The following is a 12,184-nucleotide window of genomic DNA, read 5'->3' as shown; positions in this document are numbered from 1 at the left end:
CATTGCGAACGTACAGTCCCCATCTTAGGCTGACCTTTACTGCCCGTGTCCCGGGCAAAACTATATTACAAGTATGTACATTTTCATGTCAGACACATACACCTACACCTTGTCCCGGGCCGATGCCTCCGCCATCCTCCTACTGGTGTCAGCTGTAATGTAGGACATGAAAACAATACAACAGTAAAACGATACATTTTTTTTTTACATTCCTTCACAATCACTCTTGATACAAATTCGAATACAAAAACCTAGTTTATACAAATTTTAAAAGGGGACAATATAAAACACAGTCTACTCGGTGCGGAGGGGGGGGCACGTCCTCCTAGCAGCTTGCGGCTGGGTCCTGTTCGCCCACCCGCACGTAACGGTCTCTCCATTCCCCTTGATGTACTCGGTTATTGAGGTGCTGCCCTCTTTTACATTTTCCTCTTAGTGGTTTTTGGGCACTCACCCTCCTGTGCTACTGCCAGTGGAACTGTGGGAGGTGTCATGCGTGGTCGTGTGATGAGTTCAGTGGCGTTTACCGGGATCGGGGAAAGGGGGACCACACAAGCCCGCGAGCTAACATCCCACCTCATCCCCTTACCGTCATCCTGCCACTGTCTCTGGAAAAATATGCTGTTGCCCGTGGGGCAGCGATACCTTGAACCCCACATACACATATAAATCCCCTCATCCGGTTCCCACCATTTGTCCCAACACACACTCAACTGTTCTTTAGTCCCAGAAATAGTCCTGTGAGTGTTGTTGTTAAGTCTCTCCCACTCAACAGTGGAGTTGGCCATTGTCCTGCTCGTTTTCCTCAGCCACCACCGCCTGCTCGTGGGGACCTTCCCCGTGCATACCAGGCAGTTCCTTTTGCCAACGGTGGCGCTGATCTTTTGGGCGATGATCTTGACTCTCGGGCACAATAACGAAGTGTCCCGATAAGCAAAACCTGGGGCGCTGGAATACTCTGAAGAGTTCGATCCCAGCCACCCCGGCCACCGGCCTTCATGGAAGTAAACTGCGGTCTCCTCCGCTTCTCTCCTTCCAGTCCCATCGGTCGCAATGGGAGCCGTATCCCCGGAGCAGCCGTAGACGATGATGTCCTTGGTGCGGCCCCGATAGGCCCACCCACATCCGATCGCCGTGGCAACGATCCACCATACGAGTGCCTCCTTCCACTCCAGAAAACAGATAAAGAAGAATTGTATAGCCAGCCTCTTGGGGAGCGCTTGGCTTTGTTAACGCCTCTGCGGGCGGGTCTCTTGACCCCCAGCCTGCACCCCACACCCACACATCCTGGACGCATCAACTTTATTTAAACTCTAACTATCGCCACAAAACTTATCTAAAATACTTAAACTTATCTAAAATACCTATCCTTATCTGTATTAGCTTATCCTTATCTAAAATTACCTAAAATATAATACAGCGCCGCCTTCCCCGGGCGGCTCAGCTAATCTCTGTCAGGGCTGCAGCGGTTCGTCCCCTGCGGCTGCACCACGCTGTCTCCCACCTTTGATCCTCCGCAGCCTGTCGCTGCCTGTCGGGGGCTAAACCTCCTCTGAAACGTTAGCTCCCCCCACCTTACTTGGCCAAAACTCCTCCCTGGCCAAAACTTCCTAAGTTGGGGTTTCCTGCTGGACCTACGGAGGATCACCTTAGACACTGCCCCCCGGACAGCCTGGCTGAGGACCGGTTCCTGCCGTGCCGCAGCTGGGGTACCCCCCGCAGCTGCCGACCCTGGCCCCGCCTCATCCAGCTCTGCCCCCTTGGAGCTGGGTATACCCGCGGCATCCGGCCTCACTCTACCTGTATCTACAGGTGGTGAGCCTTCGCTCGCTACCCCCGCCTTCCTGGTGCTTGAGTCGGGGACGTTACTGTCGTCCCCCTCCGACTCCTCTTCCTCCGTAATGGGATCCAGCCCCTGGTCGAGCTGATCAGGCTCTTCCTCACCTGAATCCCACCCAAAACGGGAGACCCTCCATTCCTGGAGAATGTCCTCCCCCCTCACGCAGGCAACCTTGCCTGTCTGCGTGACCTGCCTCATCCTTGGCTGTGAACGCGCGCCAGCCTGTTCCTTCCCATGTGAACCCCGCCAGTGCGAAAGGGACCCCCGTGGACAGGGGAGAGTCAAAGGGTTCCTCTGTGTGGACCACGGTGCATGAAGCCCCCGTGTCCAACAGGTAACTGCCCCTTTGCCTCTCCACTACCATCTCCACAAGCGGCCTCTTCCACGCATCGTAGCGGAGAGGACACAGATAGGCAGGCTGCGTGGGCTGATGTCATTGGGGAATGTCCAGTGCCCCCCTCGCACCCGGGGAGCCGGTAGCGACTGCCACCTTCCCCTGGGCGGCCATGAGGGACTGCATCACCTCGATCATCGTTTCGATGATCTTGGGCTTAACTGGGACCTCGGTGCGCTGGGTGGTGCCAACCCTATCTTCCTTGGTGTGGCCCCTGCAATCCTTCCGCCAGTGCCCCACCTTACCGCACCTGAAACACTTGGACTGTGCGGTAGGGTTACCCTCCTGTCGCCACTCCTTTTGGGCCAGTGCAGTAGCCTCCGCTACGTACACCTTCCCTTTTTCGAGTCGGGTAGACGTACTCCGGGTGTTTCTATACCCTACCGTGAGATGGTCCAAAACCGTCTCCTCCGTGCTATTTGTGGGATCAAACCAGGCTTTCGCCTGTTCCCTGACGGCTGCCAGGCTGTTTGACACCAAGCAACGGAGCCACTGGGCTCTCCCATTCCCGGCCAGGTCATCCCGCGCAGGGACGTGCAGGCAACTGCTCTGGTACACTGTCCACAGTCGCGCCGCAAAAACCTTTGGTGGTTCTCCCTCCATCTGGAGGGTCTTCCCTAATCGGGCAAATGGACCCTCATCGCCCATCCCCAAGACTTCCAGGACCTCGTCCCGTAGGAGATCGTAGGTCCTGGTCCCTCTTTTACTCTCGTCTGAGAGGCATTGGAGGATCGAGCTGTCCAGGGAGAACAGCAACATTTTTGCCCGTTCTCCCTCGTCGCAACCGTTGATTGCGGCGGTTTGCTCGATCTCCCTGAAATGTAGCGAAGGGTCCCCTGATTCGGACAATTTAATTACATGTCCGATCATAGCTCTTAACTGCTGGGAGCTGTGGGGCACCACGATCTCACTCTGAATGGGTCCGGCGTCCCCATTCAGCGCGGTGGGTCCCCGTCTGGTTTCCAGGACCGGGCACATGGGTGCCGGTGCCGAGTATTCTACCGGGAGCTCCTCTCTCTCTCTTTCCCCTACACTACCCCTTTTCCAGGATGCCTCGTAGCTAGGGGAATTGTGGAGTCTGGGGGCTGAAGCCACCATGGTCTTTCTAGGGATCGGAACCGGGACCTTCGCACCCGCTAGTGACTGGCCCGCGGGGGGGTTCATCAAACAGACCAGCCCGCTTGCTTTATTTAAAGCACCCCGCAGACCCTCTATCTCCTGCAGGCAGGCCCCGTGTCCTCCAAAACCATTTTATAGGCTGCCCTAACTCCCTTAAGTTTCTCTTCCTGGGTCTCCAGCTGGTGGCTCAGGGAAGCGCACTGCTCCCTGAGCTTGCCCTTACTGCGCATAGCCTCAGTGATCTGACACTCCATCAGCTCTACCCTGGCCTTGTGGCGGTTGGTCACGACCCGGCGCTCCTTGTTTAACGAGTCCAGAGCCTCAATCAACTGGTTCCCACCCACAGCCTTCTCCTCTACCTCCTCCTGAAGGTCCCTGATCTGGGCTGCCTGTGCCACAGCCACACGGTCCAAAAGCTGGACCTGCTTTTTATAGCAGGTCAGCCAGACCGCCTTCTCTACAGATTTCTTATGGGCTGTACTGGCCGTCCACCGGATTGCTGCATCCAGTGGGCGCTTGTCATCTAATAACGCACACATCCATTGTTTGTTGATATTCACCTTGCTAAACACATAGTCCACAATGCGCTCGTCCATTATATCCCTAGTTTTAAAATCCTTTTCTGGTACACTATCATCCTGCTGCCAGTGTCCCTTCGTGGTCGCCATTATCTGTAAGGGGTTTCTGCGCCGAGCTTTCGCCCGACCTAAGGTCCCCGTGCCTTGCTCTGATCCCTTGACCAGGCCGTGCACACTGGTTCCCCGTGAGTGGTTCGACCCACTCACCCCTTACGGTTCTAGACACTGGGCTTAGATGCAGGAGCTCTTATAGTGCAGAAAAAATTCAACCAGACCAGATTTGAAAAACCAGGGTTTAAATGAAAAGGCTTTTATTCAGCACTTGGGACTATTGTCCATGAATACTTATACAGTTCTGTAATACATGTCTATGAAACACATACCGAATCACACGAATACTTATAACTATGAATCATTAAACACACACAGTTCCACAGGACAGATACCCGAATGCCCTTTTCGCTGATTTCTTGTAACACACAGTTCCACAAAACATATACACGAATACCCTTTTACTTATGAATTCTTAGACACACAGTTCTACAAGACATACACACGACTGTAAGATGGGGAACGTACGACGCATCGCAACCTTGACCAACACATATTTTAATACACACCCAACGTTTATTCACAACCACCCTCCCCTCTACACTAAACATTGTCCAGGATATGTAGGATTTGGAGTACATGCTCACCATGGGGCTATTACTGGGGTTACTGGCTGTTCGTTTTGCAGTATTTCTTCTCGAGTTGCGTGCCTGTTCCTCTCTCTTGCATCCGTTCTCCTTGCCTGTCGTTTCTTCCTCCTGTATTCGTTTGACTTCCTTCTGACTTGCCTGCTTGCGTTCCTTGCAGGTTTTCTTCTAGAGTTGACTTAACTTAACTTAACTTTTTCACCCAAAAGTAGTGGCCAGTTATACTGTTTCTGACCCGTCCTTTCTCCCGCCAGATCTTGGAATCTCTTTGTTCAAAAAGATATGTATGAGGTTTTCTTCTGATCTGCGCTTATGTTCGGGGATACCGGGGATGGCCAGACGGTGTAAATTGGGATTTCATTGTGAGGTGATGGGTGTTAACTGGTTTCCCATCACCTACCAGGTAGTTTTCTATGGGCTATTGTGCCCCCTCACTGAGATGAACTGTTTAGGTCGGCTTGGGGCATTGTGAGTATGCTGATGTCAGCGCCCCAGTGTCTGGACTCCGACCTGGTTTCGTAGGTTTCTGCATGGCCAATACCCATCCTTTGTTCTGGCCATGGCTTTGCAGAAAACCTAGAGACTGGGATGTAAGGTTTTTACTTTTTGTGGCTGGTCACGAGGTCCTGCGGCCATTTTAGGACCCACGGATTGTGACATCCTTTGTTAATCTGACCGCAGCCTTTCTCCGCTATCAGCCCCAGTCTCCCGTTTAAAATGTCCAAACTGCAGCTTTTTGGTTTGGTGTTGCTTTCCAAATGAGGGAAAACTTCTCAAATCTTACACAGTGACGCAGCAGTAGAGTTGCTGCCTTACAGTGAATGCAGCGCCGGAGACCTGGGTTCCATCCTGACTACGGGTGCTGTCTGTACGGAGTTTGTACGTTCTCCCCGAGACCTGCGTGGGTTTTCTCCAAGATCTCCGGTTTTCTCCCACACTCCAAAGACGTACAGGTTTGTAGGTTAATTGGCTTGGTAAATGTAAAAATTGTCCCTAGTGGGTGTAGGATAGTGTTAATGTGCTGGGATCGCTGGTCGGCGCGGACCCGGTGGGCCGAAAGGGCCTGTTTCCGTACTTTATCTCTGAAACTAAAATTAAAAGGTGGGAATCGGCAAGTTCACTCAAGATGCTTGGGAGTGCAAGAGTGCCTCAGGAGAGTATATGTCATGATTGGCTGTTTTTTGGTGAGCAAGGATATGAAACATGTACATTATGATATGATGTATGGTGACGTATGTAAAGTCAAAGAGCAAATGAAGTCATTAATTAACCAGCAAGTACCAGAAAGGCACAGGCAGCAAATAAGTGCTTGAAATGGATGAAATAACGTAATTGTTCTTCTTCTTTGGAACGTCTTGTTTAAAGCAATGATTTTGTCCCATATGAGATCAATTCACCTGTTGAATGGTCTTGAGGAAAGAGAAAGTAGACTCAAGCTGAAGCGACTCAGCGGGACAGGCAGCGTCTCTGGGGAGAAGGAATGGGTGGCGTTTCCGGTCGAGACCCTTCTTCAGACTGATGTCAGGGGAGTGGATAGAGAGTTCTATCTCTACAGTCAGAGACAGTAAGACTGGTGGTAGAACTGGGAAGGGGAGGGGATGGAGAGAGAGGGAAAGCATGGGCTATTTGAAGTTAGAGAAGTCAATGTTCATACCGCTGGGGTGTAAGCCATAGAAGAAGCTTGAGGAAAGAGAATTTATCTTAACAATGTCTATGAATTTTATGTGGATGAGAGATGGTTGTTCGATGGTGCATCGAGTGATCAGTGATACCTGATGGAAGAACAAATAGCCACTGACTTGATCCATTTGGATCTGTCCACATTTTCTGTGGTGGAGCAAAACGTTTCATTATTGGGTCAGAAATGTTATTACCAACATCCCAAGCCTTCCTCCAGGCCACTGCACTATTGTGTCTGAGTGTTCAAGAGTTGAGCAGTCTCTCAGCATGGGAAGATGGCGCAGCGGTAGAGTTGCTGCCTTACAGCGAATGCAGCGCCGGAGACTCAGGTTCGATCCTGACTATGGGCGCCGTCTGTACGGAGTTTGTACGTTCTCCCCGTGACCTGCGTGGGTTTTCTCCGAGATCTTTGGTTTCCTCCCACACTCCAAAGACGTACAGGTTTGTAGGTTAATTGGCTGGGCAAATGTAAAAAAAAAAAATTGTCCCTAGTGGGTGTAGGACAGTGTTAGTGTGTGGGGATCGCTGGGTGGCGCGGACCCGGTGGGCCGAAGGGCCTGTTTCTGCGCTGTATCTCTAAATCTAAATCTAAAAAATCTACATTGCTCTTCATTGCTCTTATGGGCAGCACAGTGTACACAGCGATAGAGCCTCACAGCACTTTCAGCGCTGGAGACCCGGGTTCCATCCCTACTCTGGGAGCTGTCTGTACGGAGTTTGTTCGTGTGACCACGTGGGTTTTCTCCGAGATCTTCAGTTTCATCCCACACTCCAAAGGCGTACAGGTTTGTAGGTTAATTGGGCATAGTATAAATATAAAATTGTCCTTAGTGTGTGTAGAGTAGTGTTAACGTGCCGGGATCGCTGGTCGGTGCGGACTCGGTGGGCCGAAGGGCCTGTTTCTGCGCTGGTATCTCTAAACTAAACTAAACCAAATGTAATTAAGCTCCTGATATGCATCTGCACAACAAATATCTTGGGAGAACTACTGGATGTCGTTAGTTCAGGGCTCCAGTGAGAGCAGAATTTAGTTGGGCATCCAGTTATTTAGAAGTGTCTACGTTCCAGACAGGTGGCCACTGAATAGACATTGCCAAGATTGAAAGTACTCCTACCTACCATGTTACTCCAACTCAGTATTGACTTAGATTTTTTAGATTTAGAGATACCGCGCGGAAACAGGCCCTTCGGCCCACCGAGTCCGCGCCGCCCAGCGATCCCCGCACATTAACACTATCCAACACACACTAGGGACAATTTTTACATTTATCCAGTCAATTAACCTACAAACCTGTACATCTTTGGAGTGTGGGAGGAAACCGAAGATCTCGGAGAAAACCCACGCAGGTCACGGGGAGAACGTACAAACTTTGTACAGACGGCGCCCGTAGTCAGGATCGAACCTAAGTCTCCAGCGCTGCATTCGCTGTAAGGCAGCAACTCTACCGCTGCGCTACCGTGCTGCACACTCAACTCTCTTAGGTTGCTGAGTTATTTTAAAATAGTAACAGGAGCAATAGCTGATGTGAAAGCTCATTTTGCATGCCATGGCATATTCTAAATGAGGTTATTTCAGACAGTTGATGAGCATTTAACTGGAGGGGATTGCAAAGGCTTGCACGATATCATAAGTCCTGTTCCCAGCTTGCCATTGTATTATTCAATCAAACGGCAAAGCAGAGAAAGTAGTAATTACAAAATAAGTCCTCAAACAGTACAGGCATGTCGCATAACACCACGATCTTTCTGGCTGCATTTACTGTCCGAGACAAATTTTGCGCCCAGTGTTTTTAATTCAATGTTAAAATCAGCTTATGTATTGTTTTGATAACTTCATAATTGTGGAATGGTACAGGCCTCAAAACTACTTGGTCCCTGGAGTTAAATTGGCGCATTCAGGGGGGTCTGTCCCATTGCAAATTGTTATAGCAGATAAGGCCAAAGGCTTTGTGTGATCTAGGAGACACCTCGACCACTCAATGCTTTTGGCCTTAATGTTGAAAAGAGGAAGCCACAAAGATCGTGAGGATGTGTGCAGGAAGAAACTGCAGATGCTGGTTTACACTGAAGTTAGGCAAAAAAATGCTTGCGTAAGCCAAGCTCCCGAGCTCCTGACCCAACAAATCTCTGCTTGTGTAGGAAGGAACTGCAGATGCTGGTTTAAACTGACAATAGACACAAAAAGCTGGATTAACTCAGCGGGTCAGGCAGCATCTCTGGAGAGAAGGAATGGGTGACGTTTCGGGTCGAGACCCTTCTTCAGGAGACCCTTCTTCAGACGTCTCGACCCGAAAGGTCACCCATTCCTTCTCTCCAGAGATGCTGCCTGTCCCGCTGAGTTACTCCAGCATTTTGTGAAGATCTTGAGGATGCCAAATTCCCATGGGATTGGTGGGAATGAAGGATTAGTGGGACTAACGTAGCTGGGACACATTGGCCAGTATCCGAAGGGCATATTTCCATGCTGTATCGTTCTCTGACTCTATGATTGTATCAGGTCATCACTGGAGTTGCACTTGGAGTGATTGTAGCGAATGATGTATATGCATTTTTAGGGGCACCAGGGGTAACCACAAAGGAGAACAGAATACGCGGCTGAGTTGATGGGGGTGGATTAAAGAATAAAGAAGGTTTGACGGAGCACAAACACAAGCGTAGACTGTCTGAAGAAGGGTCTCGACCTGATATGTCACCTATTCCTTTACTCCAGAGATGCTGCCTGACCCGCTGAGTTACTCCAGCTTTTTGTGTCTATTGTCAGTTTAAACCAGCATCTGCAGTTCCTTCCTACACAAGCAGAGATTTGTTGGGCCAGGATCTTGGCTTCTGTTTTGTGAATCCTTTGCATTACTTGGTAACTCGGTAATTTAATGAATACATTTATAAGCTTATCAACCATAAAAAGAGTCCAAATAATGATAGATGGGTCCATGCAGTAATTTGCTTAATTTCAAAATTTTGGAAAATGTCGAAACAGTTGGATCAACGTTATTGATTTTGTTCCTCTCCAGATAATGCTTTCTTTATCATTGTCAGGTAGTCCGAGCCATTGAATTGCACGGCACTATATTATTTAATCATTTCAGTTTTGTGACATAGCTTACGGAAAGGCAGACAGCACAGCTTGTTAATCTTTAGTATATTGCTGGTATTGCTGGTGCTTTTAAGAGATATCAGAATCAGATTTATAGGAAGCAATATCACTCCTCCCACGTCAGTTGCAAATCTAGACTGTATTCCGTTTGGATGGAAGACAGAATCTTCCCATTTTTAAAGCATGGGCTGAGGTTCGTAATTCTTCACTGTTTCACTGATAAATTACCAACTCACACGAAATGATTGAACACAATGTTATAGTCTTTTGTTGTTTATTCTTCTGAGCTGTGAATTTAATGTTACTCCTGTGCAGTAGATGTTGCTCAAGGCAGCAATATTGAGCTATTTAACTCTTTTTTCTTTGTACTTATGTCCTCCAGCAGAATATTTGAATGATTAAATCTCAAACATGTCCATGGTTTTGATTATTTGCTTTGCGTTAGTCTGATTGGGTATTCCATTGCCCATCGCACATTATTCATGCAAAAATATATATGCCAAACCCACTCGTAGCTCTTAATTTCCAATCTCCTTTTGTTTTTGTTACAGAGGTAAAGAGGTTGGCCATGACGTAGACCTTCTGATCAGCTGCCTAGAGGACGGGAACGAAGAAGGTCTCCTTCACAAAGCCCTCAATAAGCTGGACCTTCAGGTAGGCATCACCTTTTGCATGTTTTTGCTATTGAGGGCGTGCAGTGTAGGTTTACTAGGTTAATTCCCGGAATGGCGGGGCTGTCATATGTTGAAAGACTGGAGCGACGAGGCTTGTATACACTGGAATTTAGAAGGATGAGAGGAGATCTTATCGAAATGTATAAATTTATTAAGGGCTTGGACACGTTAGAGGCAGGAAACATGCTCCCAATGTTGGGGGAGTCCAGAACAAGGGGCCACAGTATAAGAATAAGGGGTAGGCCATTTAGAACTGAGATGAGGAAAACCTTTTTCAGTCAGAGAGTTGTGAATCTGTGGAATTCTCTGCCTCAGAAGGCAGTGGATGCCAATTCTCTGAATGCATTCAAGAGAGAGCTGGATAGAGCTCTTAAGGTTAGCGGAGTCAGGGGGTATGGGGAGAAGGCAGGAACGGGGTACTGATTAAGAATGATCAGCCATGATCACATTGAATGGCGGTGCTGGCTCGAAGGGCCAAATGGCTTCCTCCTGCACCTATTGTCTATTGTCTATTGTTTTAATTCATTTTTGGGGATCTGTGCATTGCGGGCAAGGTATGAGTGTATTACCCATTGCCAATTGTCTTTGAGAAGGTGATGGACAATCAACTCTTCATCAACCTCATCACCTCCTGCAGTTCTTCTGCTCAAGGAACCCCTTCAGTGCTGTTGATTAGAGCGCTTAAGGATTAAGGCCAGGAACAATGAAAGATTAGCAACGTACTTGGAAATTTGGATGGCGTACGACTTGGAGGGGGGTCGTGTTCCCATGTGGTTGTCCTTCTTGGTGGCAGAATTCATGGGCTTAGGAAGTGCCATCAAGGTAGCCCAGGGGAGTATCTGCAGAGTATTGTTTCATACAGTGCACACTGTGGAAGCTGTGCGTTACTGTCACAAGGGCTAGTCAAGGATATTTATGGGTGACAATCATCTGCTTTGTTTAGGATGGTCTTGAGCTTCTTGGAGATTGTTGTTGCCCATGCAGATAAGGACCGTTCTTCTCACCTTCTACTGGTGGGAAGGGCATGGGGGTTGGAGGTGGTGTCAGGAGGTGAGTCAACTACAGCATGAACCATCACCTCTGCTCTGTCCATGGAGCAGATTCATCCATGGAGCAATTCATTCATTGTCTGGGGGACTTACTGGAGATAGTCACTGCCTTGTGGCATCAATGTTACCCGTCTGAATGGTGTCTGGGTCTTGCTGAATACAATACAATACAATACAATATATCTGTATTGTCATTGTACAGGGGTACAACGAGATTGGGAATGCGCCTCCCATACGATGCAATAAGTTAATTAGCTAGTCAGTATTAATTTAAACAACCTAATGAAACAAATTGTGACAGTTTTAAAACAGAATAAAGTGCAAGTAGATCTGTGCCGGATCGCTGTGCGATGTGACCATCCGGCTCAGCAGGACCGGTTCATAGCAGCTATGGCCCTGGGGATGAAGCTGTTCCTGAGTCTGGAGGTGTGGGCGTAGAAGGCCTTGTATCGTCTGCCCGATGGTAGAAGTTCGAACAGACTGTTGCAGGGGTGTGAAGAGTCTTTGTGGATGCTGGTGGCTTTTCTGAGGCATCATGTGTTGTAGTTGCCCTCCAAGGCTGGTAGCTGTGTACCGATGGTCCTCTGAGCTCTATGGACTACCCGCTGAAGAGCTTTCCTCTCTGCCTCCGTGCAGCTGAGGTACCACACAGGGATGCCATGTATGGGCATACATGCATGAGCTGCTTCATTGGCTGAATGAATGAATGAATGAATGAATATTTTATTGTCACACATGACAAGTCACAGTGAAATTCATTGCTTGCATACCCAAGATATGTAATAGTCACCCCATAAAGAGAGCCGACAAAGTTACAAAGGTGGATCCACACCAGGACCATCTTTGTTCTCCCTCCCTCTCCCCCCCACCTCCTTCATCCCCCTCCCTCACGCCGGGTCCTCCTTTGTCCTCCCTCAAAGAGTTGTGAATGGAATTGACTTTAGCCAAATGTGATTGATTGATTGATTGATTGATTGATTGATTGATTGATTGATTGATTGATTGATTGATTGATTGATTGATTGATTGATTGATTGATTGATTGATTGATTGATTGA

General features: G+C 48.7%; 1 protein-coding gene across 1 annotated transcript in view; it reads left to right on the top strand.

The window, feature by feature from the left end:
• Positions 1 to 12,184, top strand: part of dntt (deoxynucleotidyltransferase, terminal) — a 349,907-nt gene that overhangs the window by 229,874 nt on the left and 107,849 nt on the right. Inside the window, exon 8 of the mRNA XM_078412877.1 lies at positions 9,955 to 10,057. Within this exon, the coding sequence (XP_078269003.1) occupies positions 9,955 to 10,057 (103 nt within the window). The remainder of the gene's footprint in view (positions 1 to 9,954; positions 10,058 to 12,184) is intronic.

Source organism: Rhinoraja longicauda, chromosome 16 (assembly GCF_053455715.1).
Source record: "Rhinoraja longicauda isolate Sanriku21f chromosome 16, sRhiLon1.1, whole genome shotgun sequence".
NCBI lineage: Eukaryota > Metazoa > Chordata > Chondrichthyes > Rajiformes > Arhynchobatidae > Rhinoraja > Rhinoraja longicauda.
This window is presented reverse-complemented; position numbering and strand designations above follow the sequence as displayed.